Genomic DNA, 22,183 nt, shown 5'->3' with positions numbered 1-22,183 from the left:
TACAAATGAGGACCCCGGAGCCCAGCAAGGAAAAATGACTTCCCCTGGCCACCCAAGTCTCCTGACGCTCCAGCCGGTGCTGTCTCTCCTGACACTTTGTTCCTCCAAAAAATTTACTTTCCAAATCTTTCACTATCAATGTTCTTACAGAGGAGTCTCATACATCCCCTGAGGTCAGTGGCAAATGTCTCTTCCTCTAGTGGCATCCTCTGACCTAAGTCCTCCAGTCCTCACCACAGGCCAGACAGGTTTTCTTCCTCTGAGTTTAACTCATTATATTCCAACTGCCAGTCTGCTGGCCTGTACAACTCACAAGAATCCAAGCTCTATAAAGGTAGGGAACAGCCCTGGCTGGTGTGGCTTAGTTGGGTGGGCATCACCCAGCAAAGCAAAAGGTCTCTGGTTAGACTCCCAGTCAGGGAACAAGCCTGGGTTGCAGGCTGGTCCCTGTGTGGGATGCATGCAAGAGGCTACTGATAGATGTTTCTCTCACACATCAATGTTTCTCTACCTCTCTTTCTCCCTCCCTTCCCCTCTAATAATAAATAAATAAAATCTTTAAAAAAATAAAAATTCAAATTAAAAAAGGGGGGTAGGAACATACGTGTTTAGATTCCCACTGCCACCATCCCTGTCCAACACTCATCAACTTACTCTTCAAATTCCATAGCAGCCCCCAACTGGTCTCCCCGTCTTTGTCCAGCCTCTCGTCTCTAATGATCACACCCACATCATCCAAATAATCTCAGAACTCTACCTTTGTTGCTCTGACTGGTGTGGCTCAGTTAGTTGGGCGTCATCCAGCAAAGGCAAAGGTCATGGGTACATGCCTTGGCTGAGGGACCAGTCGGGGTGCAACCGATTGATGTTTCTCTCTCACACCGATGTATCTCTCCCTCTCTTTCTGCCTCCCTTCCCCTCTGTCTCAAGAACAACAACAACTCTACCTTTGTCATGCATCTACCCAAAAAGTTTTATTGACTTCCCATCTTTATAGGATTGGTTCTGAACTACTCATCTAACGTAGTCGGTCAAACAATACATTATCAACCATCTATTCTGTGCAAGAACAAACACATCTAAAATGTAACCCTATCTCCCTTTAAATCCTAAATTTACAGTACACCTCAAAACATTCTATACCCAGAGAATTTCCTTACTGCTTACAAATACTTCGGCCCTTGCTCTTCCTATAAAACCACCACCGCATCTGCCATCTTTCTGTGACAACACTAGACAAGAGACTGTCCCCTTCCCTCCAGACACAGCTGATGTTCTGTCTGCTCCATGAAACTCTCGTCTACATTTCTTTCTCTGTCTCCTTTGAACTTCTACCACAGCTCTATATATGACATTATACAGAAATATAATGCAAACTACATGTGAAATTAAAATTTTTTAATAACCAATTTTAAAACAGTTAAAGGAAACAGGTAAATTTTAATAATGTACACCCAAAATATTATAACTTTAACATGTAATCAATATTTTAAGTTACTGAATAGATATCTTACATTCTTTTCTTTACTAAAAGTCTCTAAAACCTAGCATATACGTTATGTTTATGGCATATCTCAATTCAGGCTGGCCACTTTTCAATGCTTAATGCCAAATGTGGCTAATGGCCAACGTACCAGACAACACGGTCTAGAGCACTCATTTTCCACACCCTCTAGAACTTGCTTCTGTGTTGTCCTGTTGGAGTCATTTCATGTACTGTCTTCTTACTCAGGGTAAGGGACAATGCTGTATATTTATTTCTTCCCCAGAGTCCCTAAGAAAAGGTACTTAGTAGATGAAAACCGTCAAATTCATATAATGTTCTGTAGATCAATTTTCTTCATCATTATTGGTTGGTAGGGAATAGGTGGCTAGTAAATGTTTTGTTGTCACACACAAAGCTTATGAGACCCAGCTCTGCAAGCATGCATGTTGTTAAATGTCTTATTATTCCCCTTTAACAGATAATCCTAAATACAAGAAGGAAAGCAAATACCTCAAAGACACCCAGGTAAAGAACTTCAGAATTTCAATCTGGTTCTATCTACTAACAGTCTGGTATCCCAATACCTAACAGTGTTTTCTCAAATCGTCACTGAAGAAAGTCACTGAGTGTTAAGTCAACTGGCCATCAGGTCCTGCTCTCAGCTCCAAATTAACTGCCATCTGGCTGAGATATTCATCATCCTGTGAACTGAAAAAAATGATGGAGATGTGTGGCCTAGTAAGACAGAGTGTCCGTCTTCCCAGAGCTGTCTTCCAGTGAAATATAGTACCTTCAACCGTCTGGTAGCTGTCCATCTGGGCAGAACAACTTTCATCCTAACTGGTGTCACTTCTTCTGGCTGGTACACCATGCCCACGTATACCCTCTCCTTGTCCCAATCAAACACAGTCATAAAACTAATTACTCCTAAAGAAGCAAAAAGTATAGAAGACAAGGAAGAGTCCTACGATGAAAAAATCAGTTCTTCCAATATTTCAGAAATCTCTCCCTAATCACAAGATTCCCTTGTATGAAATTCGACTATACACAGATTTACTACTCCTAAATACCTTTCTACAATTAATTAATTGCTAGGAATTGCAGTTTCAAGTAGACACAGATTTTAAGAAGAAAAAAAAAAGAATCAACCTGAAGGTTTAAAAAAAGAGCAGAAAAATAGATTTATGAAATGAAGACTTGGGGAAGATGACAGCAGAGGCAAAGGGCTACCTTAGACTTGGGTTGTAGGAAGGGAGAGAGACGGTCATTAAGAGGGACTGAGGAGGCAAGTCTGAGTGTCCTAATCACCACTGAGGGAACCACCATAACCTTCCTGCAGAGAGGAAATGAGAAGGACCTACTCACTGAGGGCAAACGACAAGTAAGAAAAGGTCACACAAAGCCTCTTTCTCTCTCCAGCTTCCAGCTGGACCTCTGGGACCATGGTGAGACCCCAAAGGAAACACAAAATAGGGATCAGGAAGGTTGAGAGCTCTGAGTCATAAGATTAGAAATGCACTGGTTGTTAAGATAGAGGGCCGTGCACATACACACACAGAAAACAATTAATTCCCAAGCTATCCCACATAAAGTTTCTAGCAAGTAAGGAATGACGAAAGGAAATAACCCAGAATCCATTATTACCATTTAAAAATGTGTAAATGTCTTTTATATGCTCTTCATTTGAAGAGCTATCTTTTCCATTTTATTTTGGTGAAATAAAAAATATATATATTTACAAAGACCTTTATAGGTTCATTCATGACTCCAATCCCCTAATCTCATTTGTTTTTATTAGAGTTTTAGTTCCTCTACAGAAACAACTTTTACCACAGGGGTTAATGAAACAAATCACTGAAGATTAGGGAGGGAATACTACACATGCCAAGTTCACAAGAATTAACCATATCTTTTACATTGTGTTTCACACAATGAAAGCCCTTCACTGCCACCTGCTTCCTTTATATTTTCAACTGACCACTGGCCCGGCTCATTTACTTTTGTAACGAGCAAGGTTAAAATTTTTTTAGACTAAATGCCTGTATGAGAACAGAACACAGGGCATTATTCAGAAGATGTATAAAAACATTTAGTTGAAAATCTATCATTAAGAAATGGATAAAAATTCAAACTACCCATGTTGTTGTTCCTAAAAATTTTTTTCACTTAGATCCTCACTAGTTATAAGCCCTTTCACTTCAACAAGGCAAAACAAAACAAAACCCTGTGTTTCTAAAAACAACGGGGTAAAAGTGCAGAGCCAATAAGCTTATTTCAAGACATTTCCAGCACTGACATATAATTCACACTGCAACCACAATTGCAAAGTAAAGCTATAATAAAGTTGCAAAAATATCACTAGATTTTGCTATATTTAAGAAGACGACACTTAACTATAACAAGAGTATTAGTTTTAAGGTACATTTTGATCTCTAGAATGAACGTAAGAAACCAGTAATGATGGGCACCTACAGGGCAGGGAACTAGTAGGGCCAGGTGTTGGAGGAAACTTGCTTTTTACTTTTGTGAACCCTTTTGAACTTTATGAATTTTATACCATGTAAATATATGAACTATTTAAAAAGTTTCTGCCGTGGCTGGTATAGCTCAGTGGATTGAGTGCAGGCCTGTAAGGCAAGGAGTTTCTTCTGGTTTGATTCCTCCTGGTCAGGGCACATGCCTAGTTGCAGGCAGGGGCAAGGGTGTGACAGAGGCAACCACGCATTGATATTTCTCTCCCTCTCTTTCTCCCTCCCTCCCCTCTAAAGGTAAATAAATAAAATCTTTTAAAAACTAACTAAATAAATAAATAAATAAGAATTCCTAACATTAAACTCAACGATATTTACTCAGCTACCTACAGATACCTAGCACCTGTAGATATTTTTTAAAGTTTCCATCAATCTCTCTCATGTTTGTTTGTTTCTTTAGGGAGAGAGAGGCAGGCTAATTTGTTGTTCCACTTACTGATACATCTTTGGTTGATTGTTATATGTGCCCTGAGTGGGGATGGGGATCAAAACCACAACCTTGGCATATCAGAATGATGCTCTAACCAATTGAGCTACCTGGCCAGGGCTCTCTCAGTAGTTTTTAATACTCCCATAGAGTATACCAAAATTGCATTCAAAACAAACAATACTGTTTGTTCTAAGGAAAGACTATTCATAATACAAGTTCAAAAGCAAGCAGAGAATGTGTTTCTAAAGATTTATTTCCCCACTACTAGCCTATGGCTATGTACTTCAGAACCTGTGAAAACTAGATCCTTACATAATTAGAAAAATCTTAACTTAAAACAATAACTTAGTTTAGTGTCTCTCTCTCTCTCAGTATTCCAGCCTAAAAAAAAAATAGACTAACACCAAATCCTCAACATGACAATTTAAAAAACTGAGTTGCCTTCCAACAATCCAACTGCAAATTAAGCCAATACAGCTGATAACTTCCATGGGGTGCACGGGCTGAGTGTGGGGGCGAAGAATAGTAGAACTATAACTCAGGTGGGGAACCAGAAATGCCAGAACTGAAGCCAGAGAGACAGAGGTCCCCTACAGAGGGTACACAGTTGCCAGGAAAAAGTCCAAGGAGATCACAGAAAATGCAGAAAGAGGGAGAAAAAAAATCAAAGTAAGGAAAGAAAGGCAGCAGTGGTTCCCTTCCTTTTTCTTGGGGTGAGAGGTGGGTACTCTGGTAAACATCAAGAAGACACTGGACTTCCAGGCAAGATGGAGGCGTAAGTAAACACGCTTTGCGCCTCCTCGTGCAACCACTGAAAGAATTACAAATAGACCTCAAAACAAGTAACATCCAAAACCATCAGAAAATCAAGCTGTACAGAAGTCCGACAGCCAAGGATTTAAAGAAGGCACATTTATCCAGATAGGCAGGAGGGGCAGAGATGAGGAGATGGGCAGAGAGGTGCAGACACACAGTGTGGCAGGAGAGGTAGAGGCTACGGAAGGGGTGGTCCCACATTCACACGTGGTGGATAAAAATTGCGAAGGATACTTTGGGGGCGAATGTTCCCAGTCCCAGGTCAGACTGCACACCCAGGGTTCCAGAGCCAGGAAGATAAATCCCCATAACTTCAGGCTGTGAAAACCAGTGTGGGTTGGCAGCATTAGAAACTACCAGATTTTCAAAGCTGGCACACACTTAAAACATAAATAGACCCACCCCCTCTGAGATTCAGCACCAGGGCAACAGCTAGAAAGGCACCAGTTGCACAGGGTGAGTGGGGGGCAAACCTCCAGAAACCAGGCAGTGGCAGTGTCCACTCTCTAAGCCCTCCCCTTATACAGAGCCACAAAGCAGTGAAGCAATTGCCCCACCCTGGTGATTACTTAAGGCTCTGCCCCACACAATTTGTAAGTGCCTTTCCTACAATAGGCCATGCTACTAAGGGAGTCAAAGCAGCTCTACCTAATACACAGAAACAATCACAGGAAGGCGGCCAAATTGAGGAGACAGAAAAATACGGCCCAAATGAAAGAACAAAACCCCAGCAAAAGAACTAACCAGAGGTATCTAACCCACAGCCCAAGATGGCATGAATGTGGCCCAACACAAAATTGTAAATTTACTTACAGCCTTTTTTTTTGCTCATCAGTTTTCGTTAGTGTTGGTATATTTAATGTGTGGCCCAAGGCAACTCTTCTTCCACTGTGGCCCAGAGATGCCAAGTTTGGACACCCCATTAAACAAAACAGAAATAATCAACCTATCAGATGTAGAGTTCAAAACACTGGTGATCAGGGTGCTCAAAGAACTCATTGAGTAGGGGGCAACAACATAAAAAAAGAACAGGGGGAAATGAAGGTTACACTAAGTGAAATAAAGAAAAATCTACAGGGAACCAACCGTGGAAAGGATGAAGCTGGGATTCAAATCAACGATTTGGAACGTAAAGAAGAAATAAGCATCCAACCAGAACAGCCAGAAGAAAAAAAGAATTCAAAAAAATAAGAATAGTCTAAGGTGCCTCTGGGATATCTCCAAATGTACCAACATCCAAATCACAGGGGTGCCAGAAGAAGAAGACATAGAGCAAGAAATTGAAAATTTATTGGAAAACATAATAACAAAAAAACTTCCTTAATTTGGTGAAAGAAATAGACATGCAAGTCCAGGAAGTATAGAGAGTCCCAAACAAATTGCACCCAAAGAGGACCACACCAAGGCACAGCATAATTAAAATGCCAAAGGTTAAAGATTTAGAAGCCAGAATCTTAAAGGCAGCAAGAGAATAGCAAAGAATTACCTACAAAGGAGTTCCCATAAGACTGTCAGCTGATTTTTCAAAAGAAACTTTGCAGGCTAGAAGAGACTGGCCAGAAGTATTCGAAGTGATGAAAAGCAAGGACCTACAACCTAGATTACTCTATCCAGCAAAGTTACCCTTTAGAATGGAAGGGTAGATAAAGTGCTTCCCAGACAAGGTCAAGTTAGAGTTCATCATCACCAAGCCATTATTACATAAAATGTTAAAGGGACTTACTTAAGAAAAAGATCAAAACTATAAACATTAAAATGGCAACAAATTCACAACTATCAACAACTGAATCTAAAAAAAACAAACTAAGCAAACAACCAGAACAGGAACAGAATCACAGATCTAGAGATCATTTGGAGGGTTTTCAACTGAGAGGGGGAAGGGGCAGAATGGCAGAAAAGGTACAGGGATTAAGAAGCATAAATGATCAGTACAAAATAGACAGGGAGAGGTTAAGAATAGCATAGGAAATGCAGAAGCCAAAGAACTATATGCACAACCCATGGACATGAACTAAAGGTGGGGGGATTGCGGGAGGGAAGAGGGGTACAAGGCAGAGGGGGTACAAAGGGGGAAATATTAGGACAACTGTGATAACATAATCAATAAAATATATTTAAAAAATAAAATAAAATAACTGAAAGCAGGAAAAAATAAAAAGAAGATACAGACCTGCAATGACCTCGCACTTGGTAGTTTTAACAGGAAAACATGCCTAGATGACAACCCTAGATCTGCTTCAACAGCAGTCTCCGTAAGTCACAAGTGGTTTTTAAACTGTGTGCTACATTTTTGTCTGATTAAGTTTAATGGAAGTCTACATGTATAACAACAAAATAATATCCTTCATACACTATTATTTCTTTGCATTTTAAGTTTCAAAATTTATTTAGATAGTAATTTTTGTTTTACTCAAAGACAGGCTATTTGTTGATATTAAACATAAAAAATAATTTTTATGGCCCTCAAGAAAAATAATTATAGCAGTGACCCAAGCACTTTTATCTAAGTGAGTACTGTACTGCAAAGAAATCTCCTTAGAGATAAAAAATAAAGTTATTTCTAAAATGATGGCAATACACCAAACTTTTCACAACTTCTCTTTAGAGAAAAAATATGTAGTTTATGAGCTCTGGCAAGGAAGAATCAATCTCACTGCTTTACAATCTCCAAAATATATATATAGCAATAATAATAATAATAATAATAATAATAATAATGTTAACTCTCACAGATAAGAGACCATGTCTTTCTCCAAAATCACTTTTCCCTCAGCTCCAGTGGTGCCTCAAAGTGTTCTTATGTCTAATTTCTGGTCTCCTAGCTTCTATTTTTCCTCTCTCCACCCACTGTGGCCATTCTCCAAGAGCACTGATGAATCTCTTCTCTCCTTTTTCTGAGCTTCAACTACCAGATCCTGTACCAACAGCCCCACACTTCCCAACAACATCATTTCCAGCTAAACATCCACCCATCGAAGATCTAAAAACAACACCTCTACTTGATCAAAACTAACTAGGTCTTCTCTAAGCAGCTCCTTCTCCTACCTTTCCTGTTTCTATTAAAAAACACTGTAATCCACTGGTTCATCCACATTTGAAGTAAGAGATATTTCTGATTCTGTCCTTTTCATTTCTCTTCACACTCAACCACAGGTTCAGGCCTGTGGACAGCAGAGTTCCTTCACTTACCATCTCCCCTTGTTGATCCTCACCACCTCCAATCCCCATTAGCTCTCAGCTGGCCTGCTGCAATTGCCCAATCCACTTCAAGCCAGCACATATGTTGCTGCCTAAGTGACTTCCTCCATTACAATTCTGATCATGGCTTGTCACCTCCGAGAAACATGAAGGCCCTATAGCATCTACCTACCTAGCCTGGCACTCAAACCCATTCACCCCAATCTATTTCCACAGCTTTATTACCAGCAATACCTCTCTCTTATACATATACACAAACACATACCCAGTCATATTTTATACTCCAATCAAAATAAGTTACACAGATATTCCCCATAAATGCCTGATTAATTCCTGTCTGCTGCAATAGCTCACAGGGATGCCTTATAGTTAACAGCAGTCAATAAATATCCATTGAATATGAATAGAATGGGCTTAATCCTCTCCATTACTTCATAGTCACATCCTAGCTTTTTTCAGAGTTTATTTCAAAGGTTTTTTCATGAAATAATCTCACCAGTAAAACGTCGTTGCCTCTTTATCTAAAATCTCATAGCCCTTATCTTCTGTCCCACTCAACACCTTCGATCCAATAAGATTTCTGTATTTTTTATTTTCTTTTTTTAATTTCTGTATTTCTTATCTGTACAATCAGATTTTGTATTTTTTAAAGACAGGGTAATTGTCTGACAACTGTCTATCTCTATATAGATATATCTCAAATAGTTGATCATTCTCTTTATTTGCCTACCAAAATGTAAGCACTTTGAAAGCAAAGATTCACACCTGTTTCTTTTTCCTCCGCCTTTACCATTAGCATAGGGCACATTATCTAACACATTAAATGTCCATTACATAATTATTAAACATACCCATTCATTTTGTCAAAAATTGTGAAGGTAATTCAAAAAGTGTCAAAATATTTTAGAATGCCCATAGTTTCGGAAGTGATAAATTTTAACCCTAATTTTGGATATGTAACTTTTAGCCTGCTACTTAATAAAACAATTACAGTAGTCGCTGTAGGATGCATTCCAAGATCCCCAGTAGATGCGAAAAACCACACATAATACCAAACCCTATCTACACTGTTTTTTCTACATATACATAACCACAATAAAGTTTAATTTATACATTAGACACAGTAAAAAATTAACAATGGCTAATGATAAAGTAGAACAACTTTAACAATACTGTAATAAAAGTTACACGAATGTGGTTTCTCTCTCTCAACCACTGATTTGATAACAAAGATGGCTGTTCACAGGTGAACAGTGGGTATAGCATGGATATGATGGACAAACAGAAAATTCATGTCCAGGGCGGGGATGGGCTGGATGGTGAGGGGTGGGAGAGGAATAACAGCATCAGATTTCAACACACTACTCAAAACGGCAGGCAACTTAAAACTTATGAATTGTTTAGTTCTGGAATTTTTCATTTACTATCTTCAGACAATGCCTGACCACTGGCAACCGAAACCACGCTAAATCGAAACCACGCAAGGCAAAACCACAGACAAGGGAGGGAGGTTCTGTATGAGATATTTCCTCCCAGATATTAACTCTTAAGAGCTTACAAATGCTAATCTTTTTATGAAATTATCATGGTATCTTACACAGAATAAACACACAAAAGGTGGTTGTATGAATAAACGAATAAACAAATTAAGGCCAAAACACTGTACCTAGCCAGTAGATGGATGAACATCAAACTTCAGAGGAAAAACAAAAGATAAAGACCTAAATAGAAGTGTTTTTTTTTTGTTTTTCAGTTTTTTTAGTATTTTCAATTCCAGACACATTGTAAGATGAACAGAGCTGAGTCAATCTAAGAGTCTCTCGGTTAAGTAGACAGGAGGAGACGGAAAAGAACCGCACAGCTGCCTTATCGGCTGTGAGCTGGGATGGAATACTTCCTGCCAGCCTGCAGTCAAGAATCATCTGAACACTTCTTTTACCAGCAGCCATGGGGACAATTTTGAATGGAGTATAACAAAGGTAATAGAAATCATCTCATTTATGCAATCAATTAGAAGAGAAAAAAACGAAGAAACACTGGCTCAAAAGTCAGAAAATCTTGGTTCTGGATTTAGCTATACTTAATAACTGTGACTTTGGGCAAGTCACCAAACACCTCAGAAGCTTCATCTATCTTATTTACAAAATTAAAAAGTAATCTGGGAGCATCTAGGAGAAAACAATACGACTCTTCTCTTGAAAGATCAAATAAAAACTGATGGTTGAAAATTTTTAACATCGTTTGATGGGGTTTTCAATGTAAGAAAATTAATCAATATGGCAACTACAAAATAAAACAGGGAGGTAAAAGGGTTTCTTCTACCTTCCCTGTAAAGTGGTAAAATACCAATTCTAAATAAACTGTAAAAAGTTAGGTTATATATATATATATATATATATATATATATATACTATATATTATAATCCCTAGAGCAATCATTTTAAAAACTATACAAATAGATATAGTTTAAAACTCAGCGTTAAAATGGAACACTAAGCTCTGGCCAGGTAGCTCAATCAGTTTGAACACAGTCCTGATACTCCAAGATCACAGGTTCGGTCCTGGGTCAGGGCACATACAAGAATCAACCAGTGAAGGCATAAATAAGTGTAACAACAGTCCTGGCCAGTGTGGCTCAGTTGGTTAGTCATTGTCCTGCAAAGCAAAAGGTCACCAGTTCAATTCATTGGATTCTCCATTAGGGCATTGTCAGGGCATGTGCCTGGGAAACAGCTATATGGGAGAAGCAACTTGATCAAAGTTCCTCTCTCTCTTCCCCACCCCCCACCCTCTCTTCCTTTCTCTCTCTTTCTGAAATCAATCAATAAAAATAAAATAGAATACCAAAATATATTCAAATACTCTAAAAGAAGGAAGGAAAGAGAACAAAAAAGATAAAACGAGCAGAACCAAGAAAAAATTAGTAGCCCTAAAACCGTATCAATAATTATATTAAATGTAAATGGTCTGAACACACCAATAAAAGACAGAGATTGTCCAAACAGATTTTAAGAACAAGATCCAACTATATATTATCTATAAGAAATCCACTTAAAATGTAGTGGTATGACAGGATAGTTATAAGCTAGGGAAATTCCTTGACAAGTAGAAGTAGGGAAACTGAGACAAGAGAATTCAACAAGGCCAAACAATTTGAGTAATTTATAGCCAGCTGATGAATCACAAGGTTTTATCTTTCCTAAGGACACTTAGGAGCAAATGGTTTACAAATTCCAGATCATCCTAGGGCAGATCAGCCTCAGTCCTAGTCCAGACAGGCCTTGGTCCAGGTCTCTCTTAGATGACATTCTTTGAAAATAAAACTAACCAGACCTGGCTATATCACTCAGTGGAATGAGTGCCAGCCTTCAAACCAAAGGGTCACTGGTTCGACTGTCAGTCAGGGCACATGCCTGGGTTGTGGGACAGGTCCCCAGTCGGGGGCGTGTAAGAAACAGCCACACATTGATGTTCCTCTCCCTTTCTTCCTCCCTCTTTTCCTTTCTCCCTAAAAATAAATAATTTTTTAAAAAGAAAAGAAAACTAACTAGAAAATAACCTTGACCCCTCTATACACATATTTGGATGAATCAACAAATTGAAGGGCACACCTGGAAAACTAATGAATATTCTGTTAAGACCCTCCCCCAAGACCTCCCCTAGGACAAAAGCCTCAAGAAAAAGGACCCACAGTACACCCTCGCTAGAGCACACCTACACCTTGTATCTGTTCTCATCCTCCTAAACTCTCAGGGTCCCCACGAGACTTGCAACCAGGACAGTAATAGGCAGTGGCAGCTCATCCTGGGCTTACCCCGATCCTATCTCCAAGTCCCCCTCTTTCTCTGACTTTACAGTGAGCTAAATGCATCCCCATCTAGGCTCTCTTCTGTTGCTTCTTCTATCCTAAGTTCTTCCTTCATTTCACTGTCCCCAGCTTTAAGAAACATCCTTTCAAATCACCTGGACTCATGTGAAATCAAGAAGTCAAGAACCCAAACACTACTGGACAGCCCAAGACAGACTCACTCTGGGCCTGGTCCCCATCTGGTAACAGTGGTATAGGTAAATTAACAGTAAAAAGCTAAATGCAAATCTAGCCCCTGGTTGATGTGGCTCAGTGGACTGAGTGCCAGCCTGTGAACCAAAAGGTCACTGGTTCAATTCCCAGTCAGGGCACATGCCTGGGTTGTAGACCAGGTCCTCAGTAGGGGGCGCACTTGAGGCAACCACACATTAATGTTGCTCTCCCTTTCTTTCTCCCTCCCTTCCCCTCTGTCTAAAAACAAATAAAACCTTTTTAAATTAAAAAAAAAAAGAGTGCAACTCTATTCGTGATCACCAGAAACTGGAAATAACACAAATGTTTTTCAAGAGAGACTAGATTAACAGTGGTACATCCATACAATGGAATATTATTACTTAGCAATAAGAGAAGTATTGATACACACAACATAGATGAATTTGTAAGGCATTATGCTGAGTAAAAGAAGCCAGTGTCAAAAGGTTACATACTGTACGACTCTATTTATATGACCCTGCGGAAAAAGACAAAACTACAGCAATTAAGAACAGATCATTGCTCACAGTTGAGGGTTAAGGGTGGCATTTGGGAGATTTTTGGGAAAACAGAAACCTGACTTTTGTAGTTGTTATACAAATCTATATGTATACGTTAAAACTCATAGAGCTATACACCAAAAAAAGTCCATTTTACTGTATGTTAACTTAAAAAATAAATAAAATAAAGATTAAGTGGGTGACTTCCGTGGACCCTTCCAGAGTATGATTTTATAAAAGAGAAAAAGAGTGCAAAAGAAACACAAGAGGAGTGCTAAATCTTACTGGCATAAAAGCCATTATTCATAAGAACCTCCTGATTACTGCAAAAAATATACAAACCAAACCCAATCTTCAGAAATTAATTCCTAGAGGAGGCTAAGAATACAAGACCGTTCAGATCCAAAATGTGTATATTTGGAAGTGCCTGTGAATGAATGGTTCTTCTTGTCTGTTTCCATATTTTATACATTCAAGAAGCTGCCAATTTCTTCTGGCTAAGTGCCACTTCTCCTGCTTGGGGTCACTCAATTTACAAGCATCCCTGTATCTATACCTTCTACTCTCACTTAATGGTGGGATCTTTGGCAACCACAGTCCAGACTCTGCAGAAGCAGCTGCTTCTGCAGGGTGCCAGAAAGATCAGTGCTCCTTGCCCGGAACTAAGGTCCCTGTGGGCCACGGCACACCCTCCAGCAGTTCCAGACCTGAGGACGCTAGGTGGGGAGTTCCTCCTCACAAGTCACAAAGCGTCCTCTCCCGCCAAAACCCCCCAAAGGAGGAGGCCGAAGGGGCAGGTTTCTGGGGCACTTCTCCCGTCTCTAAACTGCCCATTTGCCTTAGGTGCATCTGGCCGGTTTGAGGGGAGTCCCGCTATAGAAGTGACCCTTGGACAAGTCCCTTCCGCTCCCAGACTGCGGAGTAAACTCTCAATAGGTTCACTAAGGGAACGTCCCACTGCCCTCCCCGAATCTGAAACTTTGCCGCCCCCCCCCACCCCCCCGGCATCAACAGAGAGCTGAGCTAGAGGCTCCAAGACCCCACCCCCGCCTTCCCTGGCTCCAGGGGAACCCTGAAGGGACTAAGGCACGGCACCGGCCCGAGGGCAAGAGGGAAACAAAAAAATGCCAAACCCGGGTCTCTGCCCGTTCCGCCCGGAGCAGGCCTCCGGGCTGCATTCCCGCCCGCCCCTCACAGTAGTTGCCCTCCCCCGGGTCGCGCTCCCACCCAGCAGTGGGCGCGCTCCCGGGAGCCGCAGGTAGGGGGCCGGGGCAGAGTACCCACCTTGAGCTGGGACTTGGAGACCTTGCCGCTGTGGTCCAGGTCCAGTGCGGTGAAGGCATGCCAAATAGCCTTGAGCAGCTCGTCTTTCAAGACCCCCATGGCCGCGGCCGTGTAGCCCGCACCGACCTGCCTGCCCCGCCACCCTCCGCGGAGTCTGGCACCCTGGTCCTCCGCCGCCAGAGGCGCAGTCACCTGACCTCGGCAGGCCCCGCCCATCGTGCCCCGCCCCCCGCGCGCCGGCTCAGACCCGCGGGCTGCGGAGGGAGTAAGACTTGAGTCGGTGGGCCCCTGGTCCCGCTAGGGTGGTAAAACGCCACCCCACGGCCCCCAAGTGTTCCCCAGGCCAGCTGGGGCCATGTCGGTGCTCGCGTGCCCCGAAACAAGGGCTTCTATCCCAAGGAGAAATATGAGAGTCGAGGTGAGCACCCTGTCGGGTTCCAGCCGGCTCCTCGCAGTGCAAAGGGGTGCCCTGGAGCTGACCCGGGAACCAGGTCACTGCCTGAGGAGACTAGACGAGACCCCGAATAGTCCCCGGGCGGGAGCTCAAAACCTAGCGCAGTCCCTCGAGGGAGAGGATGTGGAGGGGGATGGGAGGCAAGGAAGGGTTTCTGAGGGAAGTTGATTCATTCATTTCGCAAACGTTTCTCGATGCCTACTGTGTGCACAGACACGAGGTTTCAGGTGGGTTTAGAGGTCAGAGAGTCAGGCAAACTTTTCTTTCCAACCCTCCGCTGCTAAGGGTCAGTTGACAACTTAGGAAGTGCTGGATCGGGGCTGCGCTGCTGTTCCTGGTGTTTCTGTGCTTGCACAAAAATCTGGACCGCCCCCAGCACGTCACCCCACCCATCTACCAATCAGAGTGGGTGGACCTTTTAAAAGAATTTACCCAAATCCAGAAGAGGGTTCTCCTTGCTACTGTTCAACTAATATCTGTTAATAGTAACTTGAGCTCTTCGGGCTTCAAATTTTCCACATATTAAATGAACATGGTCGCACCAGATGTTCTGGAAAGGTTCTTCTGCTAGTGCTTGCATCCCAGCATAGTAACTATTGCTGGATGATTCCCCGCCTGATTAGGTGCCATGCACAATGCCTCACGTCTCTGTCCAAGACCAAATCTGAACAATCTGGAGAGAAGAAGAAACACCAAGAGTTTGCAAAAGGAGGTAGTTCTCAGATAAGTTTGGGTTTTTTTCCTCTTTTATGTTCCTAAGTGCACACACATTAACTTTATAAAAAAGGAAAACATCATCCATCATGAGGGAAAGGGATTCGGAAAGGGCAGAAAAGGAAGGGGCTGCTTCCGTGAGCCTGGGGCCACAGGGAACCTGGCAGGGCCAGGGAGAGGATGGCCTGCTTAAGGGGAAGGGGCAGAGAAGCAAGAGGACTGTGGCTTCCTCACTGCCCTGCCAGAATGCAGGGCAAGTTTCTACCATCTTCCTTCCCCAACTCCAGCCCAAGTGTGCTAGTGAGCAGAAGCACGTGATTTAACCTCGAATTTTCTTCATGTCAGCTTGGCTTTGTCTGGGTAGTGACAAAAAGAAAAGAAAAAAAAAAGAAATCTTCCTAAATCTCAAGGTCCAGCATAACCACTAGATGACAGTCCTTCTCTCTCAGTATCAGGAAGCCCAAACAGATATTTCAAAGCTTTTTTTTAAATCACTTAACCAGGACATTCTGAACTTCCAAATTCTTACTTTTTCCACAATTCCCATTGGATAATCCAATGCCCATTCTCATAATCCAAACTGATTTTAAAGCAGAATGATGTTATAGAAAAAGCTGTGCTTTGAAACTTAACAGATTATATTGGTTATTGCTATGATTTAGCAGCTTTAAGCGATAGTAAACATTATCTCATATTTTCTATGGGTCCAAAATTTAAAAGCCACTTAGCTGCATAGTTCTAGCTTGAGGCCTTTTGGGAGACTGCAGTCAGAATATGGGGCTGTAGTCACATGAAGCCTAGGCTGGTCCTGGAGAACCCACTTCCAAGATAATTCACCGGCACGTGTTTGTTCACAGAAGTCCTCAGTTCATCCTGGTGGGTCTGCCCACAGGCTACCCAAGTATCCCTACGGTATGTCAGCTGGCTTCCCCTCCCTCCCCTAGCAAGTGATCCTGGAAAGAGAAAGGCAGAAGCTGCAATGTCTTTTATGATCCAGCCTTGAAAGTCACTCACCATCATTCCTACAATATTCTACAGAGTGCTCAGGTCAGACCTAGTTAATGTGGGAGGGGGAAGTACAAAAGTGCCTGAATACCAGTCGGCAAAATTACTGGGACCATCTTGGAAGGTGGCTACCACATAAACGTAGGGTGGAATCCAGACTCCCCCATTTGCTTGTCTGTGAGCAAATATTTATCTTACGAAACTACTATAAGGCTTAGGTGAAAAACTTATGTATGTGAGACACAGCATCATGGTATCTGGCAATTGTTGAGGTTTGGCTGATGTGGCAGTTTTGTACGGTGTCAATTTAGCTAAGCTGGAATTTAACTTCCCAAATTTCCCTTCCCATTCTGGTTCCAGGATAGGAATGGCCGCAAAAGAAATGTGTGTAAAATTTGGAGGGAACAAGTGAAGCCACGCTTGTGCTCTGCTGGTTGATGTAGAACACCAGGGGTGAGCTGCAGACTGTAAACTTGTTGCAATCTGCAGGCGTGCATTGTTGGTACAGAGCAGCAACCAGACCCCAGTGCCTCCAGCTCCCATCGCATCTCTTACTTCATCTTCTCCAAGTGCAGGACAATGCATGTATGGGGAAAGGACATCAGCTTCTGCAGACAACTGGCATCGCGATGTGACAGCTCTGGGTTCCATTTGACCTCATGAGTTCTGATTTGTCCTTGTGGATTCTAGTTTGTCCTCACTCTCCCCCAATTCAATCCAACTTTTCTTCCTAGTTGCTAGACATGATGACCTATCAACTTCAGGCTCACTCCTGGATGCAGAGATAACACAGACTTCCAGAGACGTCTTCACCACCATTCTTGGTGGTCCCTGGTTAGTCACTTTTCTCTCATCCTACATCCATCTCCTTTCAGACCTTTTCTTCCTTCGCTTCTCCTGCAGTTGCAATGTATATAATTCCTATAATAAATCCTGTATACCACTCAGGTGCTGCTTCCCCGATCAGCCCCTAACTCATATTGATATTGGTGAAGTTAGATATGGCTGACAGAAACACGTGTGCTCTGTTGGCTTTGGAGAGGGAGTGGGCAGGATCAAGAATGGGCTCAAGTGAAGCCTTGAAGGACAGTGAGGGAATTGTTATTTAGGGTTAGTGTTATGAGTTGAATTACGTTCCCCCCAAAATTCATATGTTTAAGTCCTAACCCCGGTACCTCAGAATGTGATCTTATTTGGAGATAGTCTTCATAGAGGTAATCCGGTTAAAATAAAGTCATTAGAATGGGTCCTAATTTAGCATGACTGGATTCCTGATAAATGGGGAAGATCAGGCATAAAACATGCACGTAGGGTGAAAGACATGTGAACATAAAGGGTGATGGGTTGTTAAGCCAAGGAATCCTGCGACTGCCAGCAAGCCACCGGAAGCTAGGAGAGAGGGCTGAAACAAATTCTTCCTCACAGCTCTCAGAGGGAACCAACACTACTGACACCTTGCTCTTGGACTTCTAGCCTCCAGAACTGTGAGACAATAGCTTTCTGCTGTTTAAACCACCCTGTTCTGTTGTTTAAGCCTCCCAGTTTGGGGCACCGTATTATGGCACTGCTAACAAATTAATACAGTTGGATAAAAGGTAGCCTGTGTTATATAGCAGCAGGAAGCTTGGCAGCAGTGGTGCCTGAGGCAATATCCAAGTTGAAAAGGGCATCTAATGAAAAATAGAAAGGACACTTAATGATCTTGTAGATGTGGCTAAGGAGATTTCCAATCAGAATGTTGAAATTGCCATTGGCTTCTATTTGTCTAAGACAAAGTACAAGGAGAGAGTTGTATTAAAGAAAAAATTGTTCTCCCTGGCTGGTGTGGCTCAGTGGCTTGAGCATGCGTCTGCGGACCAAAAGGTTGCTGGTTCGATTCCCTGTCAGGTCACAACAGGGTTGCAAGCCAGGTGCCTAGTTGGTGGTGTGTGAGAGGCAACCCTCACATCAATGTTTCACCCCCTCTCTTTCTCCCTCCTTTCCCCTCTCTCTAAAAATGAATAAGTAAAATCTTTTAAAAAGAAAAACGAAAGAAATTGTTCAATTTCAAGCAGAATTTAGAGGGACTATAACGGAGCCAAGAATTGTTAGATCTGCCCTGGCCTGTGTGGCTCACTTGCTTGGAGGAGCATCATCCCATGAACGGAAAGGTAGCAGGTTCGATTCCCAGTCTGGGTACATGCTTGAGTTGCAGCTTCAGGCTCCATTGGTTATGTGCAAGAGACAACCCCTTGATGTTTATCTCTCAAATCAATATTTCTCTCCTCCTCTCTCTCTCCCCCCTCCCTACCCCGCTCTCTAAAATTAATAAACACGTCCTTGGTTGAGGATTACAAAAAAAAGAATTGCTAGGTTCAAAAATAAAACTAGTTCTAATCCCCAGTCTCTCCCAGTTTGAGATTCTCAAAGCTTGATGTGGACTAATAGAAAAGATTTAATTCAGCACACTCCAATTAAAATATTAATTGGGTTATCTGGGTAAAAATTACTTCAAGATTTTTTTTCAGCTCAAGAGACAGGTGTAAGATTGAAGGGTATGCTTCATAGACACACCCAATAGACAAAAGGCTCTGTGACTTTTAAGAGCATTACCTCAGAGTATCTCGAGTCTCAGCCCAAGGAAGAGAGTTGATTGTCTTAGGATAGTTTAGGATTTGGTTTGTATCTAATAGACTAAACCTAAATACAATGAACAGAAAACCCACAATGGTTTTAAAAGAATTGTATCAGTGTAAGCACAGCCAACTTGGGCTAAAAAGAATGGAGATAATTCAAAATGAAAAGAGGCCTTGGGACATCCAACTTTATGTGAAAAAGAAAGAGACTGGAAAAGCAACTCATTGAAAACACAAGTTGTCTCTTCTAGAAAAGGAAGAATGACTAAGGGAAGAGCCAAAATCCCAGAGGGAGGAGCCTACAAACACTGCCATGGAGCAGGACGGGGCGCAGTCAAGGAACTAGAAGCATGTACCTGGGTAGATTTCAGAATTGCTGTGGACCAGTGACAGCTATGTGTCTCTTATCCCTCTTCCGTCACTTCTTTAAATGGGTGTCTGTATTGTTGTCATTCTGTCCCTGTATTGCCAGAACATGTTGGCCAGTGTGCAAAAGAATTGACACAGCAGGCTTGACTGTTTATCCTTAGAAAGTTCTGCCTGTAAGATTGGCCTTTGGCTGGCAACTGAGAACCTAGATTTCAGGAAAGTTTCCACCATTAACTGACCAGAGTAGCTCTCTATGCCCAAACTGTTTGTACAAATAATATGGTTTATGTTGAACACCTGTCTTCCTTCTGGGAGTCTGCACTTTGGGTACATGTCAGGCAAAGACTGTGTATGTGGCTCTCCTTCAAAAGAAACCCCAAGTCTCTGATGCATTTCTCTGGTTGACAGCATTCCACGTGTGATTTCACAACTCATTTTGGGGGAAAATTAAGCATGTCTTTGTTATTACACTGGAAGAGGGCTCTGAAAACTTCACCTGGACTTCTCTGGATATTGCCCCCACTGCCTTTTTCTTTCACTGATTTTTCTCTGTATCCTTTTGTTATAATAAACCTTAGGCATGATACCACTATATGCTGAGTCATGTGAGTCCTCCTAGTGAATCATCAAATCTGGTGATGGTCTCGGGGATCCTTAGCACAGGCAGGGAAGGGACAAATAGCTTGTCTCTTTAATTCACACTTATTCAGATGTCACAGTTATTCAGACAAATAAGAGTTGCAATCAAGGAATCTCATCCACCTGAGCCTGATTTTGATGAGATCCTGGACTTTGAGTCAATTCCATGAAAGGTACATGAATTATGGCAGCTGGGGTGGGGTAGCCTCCAAGGTGGCTGTCATTAACTCTGTCCCTCCCTGTAGATCCATGCTGCGTGGTATACCAAGAGGTGAAGTCTAATTCCCCTCTTCTTTGATACGAGCTGGACTTAGTGTCATGTGGCAGGAGTGACAGCCTGGGACTTCTAAGGCCAAGTCATAAAAAGCTTTACAACTTTCACCCAGATTTCTTGGGATTCCTACTCTTTGAACCTTGCAGCCATGCCGTGAGAAGTTGGGACTTCCACATGGAGAGGCCACATGGAGAGAGAACAATGCTGGCCAGACCCCAGCCGTTTCAACCATACCAGCCCAGACGTTGCCCATGTAAGCGAAGGAGCCATCCTGGACATTCCAGGCCCAGCAGATACTACATGGAGGAGGACCAAAACTCCAGATGTATTACCCCACTCAAGCTGTCCCTGCCATCTCCATCCATTCGAGCCAACCCAGCTAAGGCCACACACAGTGGGAAACAAAGACAAACCATCTCTCCTGGGCCCTGTCCAAACTTCCCACCTACTGAATCACGAGCATAATAAAATGGTTCTTTTATGCCACTAAGTTTTGAGGAGTGTGTTACGTAGCATTAGGTAACTGAACAGCAGTGACAAGGTGATGTTTCCATCCCCTAACCACCAAAGACAATCCTGGCTTAGTCTACTCAGACTCCCCCTGCCCCTCCCCTGCCTTCCAGCGAGAGTCCTGCCTGCCCAAACCAGTTCTTGAGCTGGTTTGGTTTTGTTTTGTTTTTTTAATGGAGAATGAGGAAGAAAAGAAGAGGGTAAAAAGACCACAAAGCAGAGCTTTTTAGGGCAGTTGTTGAGAAGAAAGGAAAAGCAGCTACAGACTGTGAAGGACGAAGACGGAAAAGGGGGCATTCTAGGAGAGCTCGTGGGCGACTACACAGCTCCATCATGTTTGAAAGGTGCGGATAAAGGCCTTGATGTGTTTTTAAATGCTTTTTGGCTGGGTGGCCTATGTGCTTTCATTCAGGACCAGCTTAGTCATGGCTAACATCTATGGCCTTCTAAGGGTTACAAATAAATGGCATTACCCTCCTTTGTGGATGGCGTTTCGGACCATCCTGTTGTCTCCTGCTCAGTAATGCGGAGGAAAAGCATGGGCGTCCAGGAAAGTGTGTGCAGGTGAACGTGCGGCTCTGCCAGGGACAGGCAAGCCTGCCAATGAGGTGTGAGGATGGGTCTGAGTCCCGAAGAGGGAGTTGCAGGTAACTGGGCAAAAAATGAAGGAAGAACCTCACAGGCAGAAAGAGCAGCCTGGACGGAACATGGTTTAGTCGAGAAAGCCAAGTGAAGGCCAGTGTGACTGAGTCTCCAGGGGAAAACAATGGCAAGTGCACTGAGACAGGAGGACAAGTGGAAGAGGTCAGCATCTGAGGCCTAATGAGACGGGAGCACCAGGCCTGCTGGTTAGCTCTGCAAAGCCTTTATTTCCCCCCAAAGTCTGAAATGCCCTGTAATCAGTGGGCACAATCTGACAGCAAGAAGCAGAAATGCTGAACGTTAGGCCTGAAGTCAGCAGATGTGGGAGCAGTGTCCCCCACACTGGCCACTCAGCAGCTGATAGCATCTCTATTACTGCCATTACCCCATAGCTTTCCTGGGGGCAAGAGGAGGCTTCTGGTTCCACAGGAACTTTCATGAGCAGGTCCCAGGGTTTAAGCAGAGCCTCAGGGAGTCAGGGCTGCCTCGTGTCCTCAGAGCCAGGTGAAACTGCAGTCTCCTCACCGGGTGAAAACAACAGCCCTGTCTGCCTCACAGGGTGTGTTATCGTGAGGAAGAAATAGCACAACACTAAAGCCCACTCAGGTGGGGGAGGCAGTGGTGATGAACAAGAAGGAGGAAAATAATAATAATAG

At 42.7% G+C, this 22,183-nt stretch overlaps 1 protein-coding gene and 1 long non-coding RNA gene across 2 annotated transcripts in view; one reads left to right on the top strand and one right to left on the bottom strand.

Annotated features, from left to right (window-relative positions):
• SWAP70 (switching B cell complex subunit SWAP70) overlaps window positions 1-14,475 on the bottom strand; it is a 67,784-nt gene extending 53,309 nt beyond the window's left edge. The window contains exon 1 of the mRNA XM_045825591.1: window positions 14,306-14,475. Within this exon, the coding sequence (XP_045681547.1) occupies window positions 14,306-14,404 (99 nt within the window). The 5' untranslated portion in view covers window positions 14,405-14,475. The remainder of the gene's footprint in view (window positions 1-14,305) is intronic.
• Window positions 14,476-14,569: 94 nt separating this feature from the next.
• On the top strand, window positions 14,570-20,849 carry LOC123810200. The gene is made up of 3 exons (XR_006784196.1): window positions 14,570-14,723; window positions 17,213-17,312; window positions 20,522-20,849. It is a non-coding gene; the product is annotated as an uncharacterized LOC123810200 (long non-coding RNA).
• The last annotated feature ends 1,334 nt before the right edge of the window (window positions 20,850-22,183 follow it).

The sequence above is a fragment of the Phyllostomus hastatus genome, unplaced genomic scaffold, assembly GCF_019186645.2.
Source record: "Phyllostomus hastatus isolate PE091 unplaced genomic scaffold, TTU_PhHast_1.1 phas_scaffold_585, whole genome shotgun sequence".
Taxonomy (NCBI): domain Eukaryota; kingdom Metazoa; phylum Chordata; class Mammalia; order Chiroptera; family Phyllostomidae; genus Phyllostomus; species Phyllostomus hastatus.
This window is presented reverse-complemented; position numbering and strand designations above follow the sequence as displayed.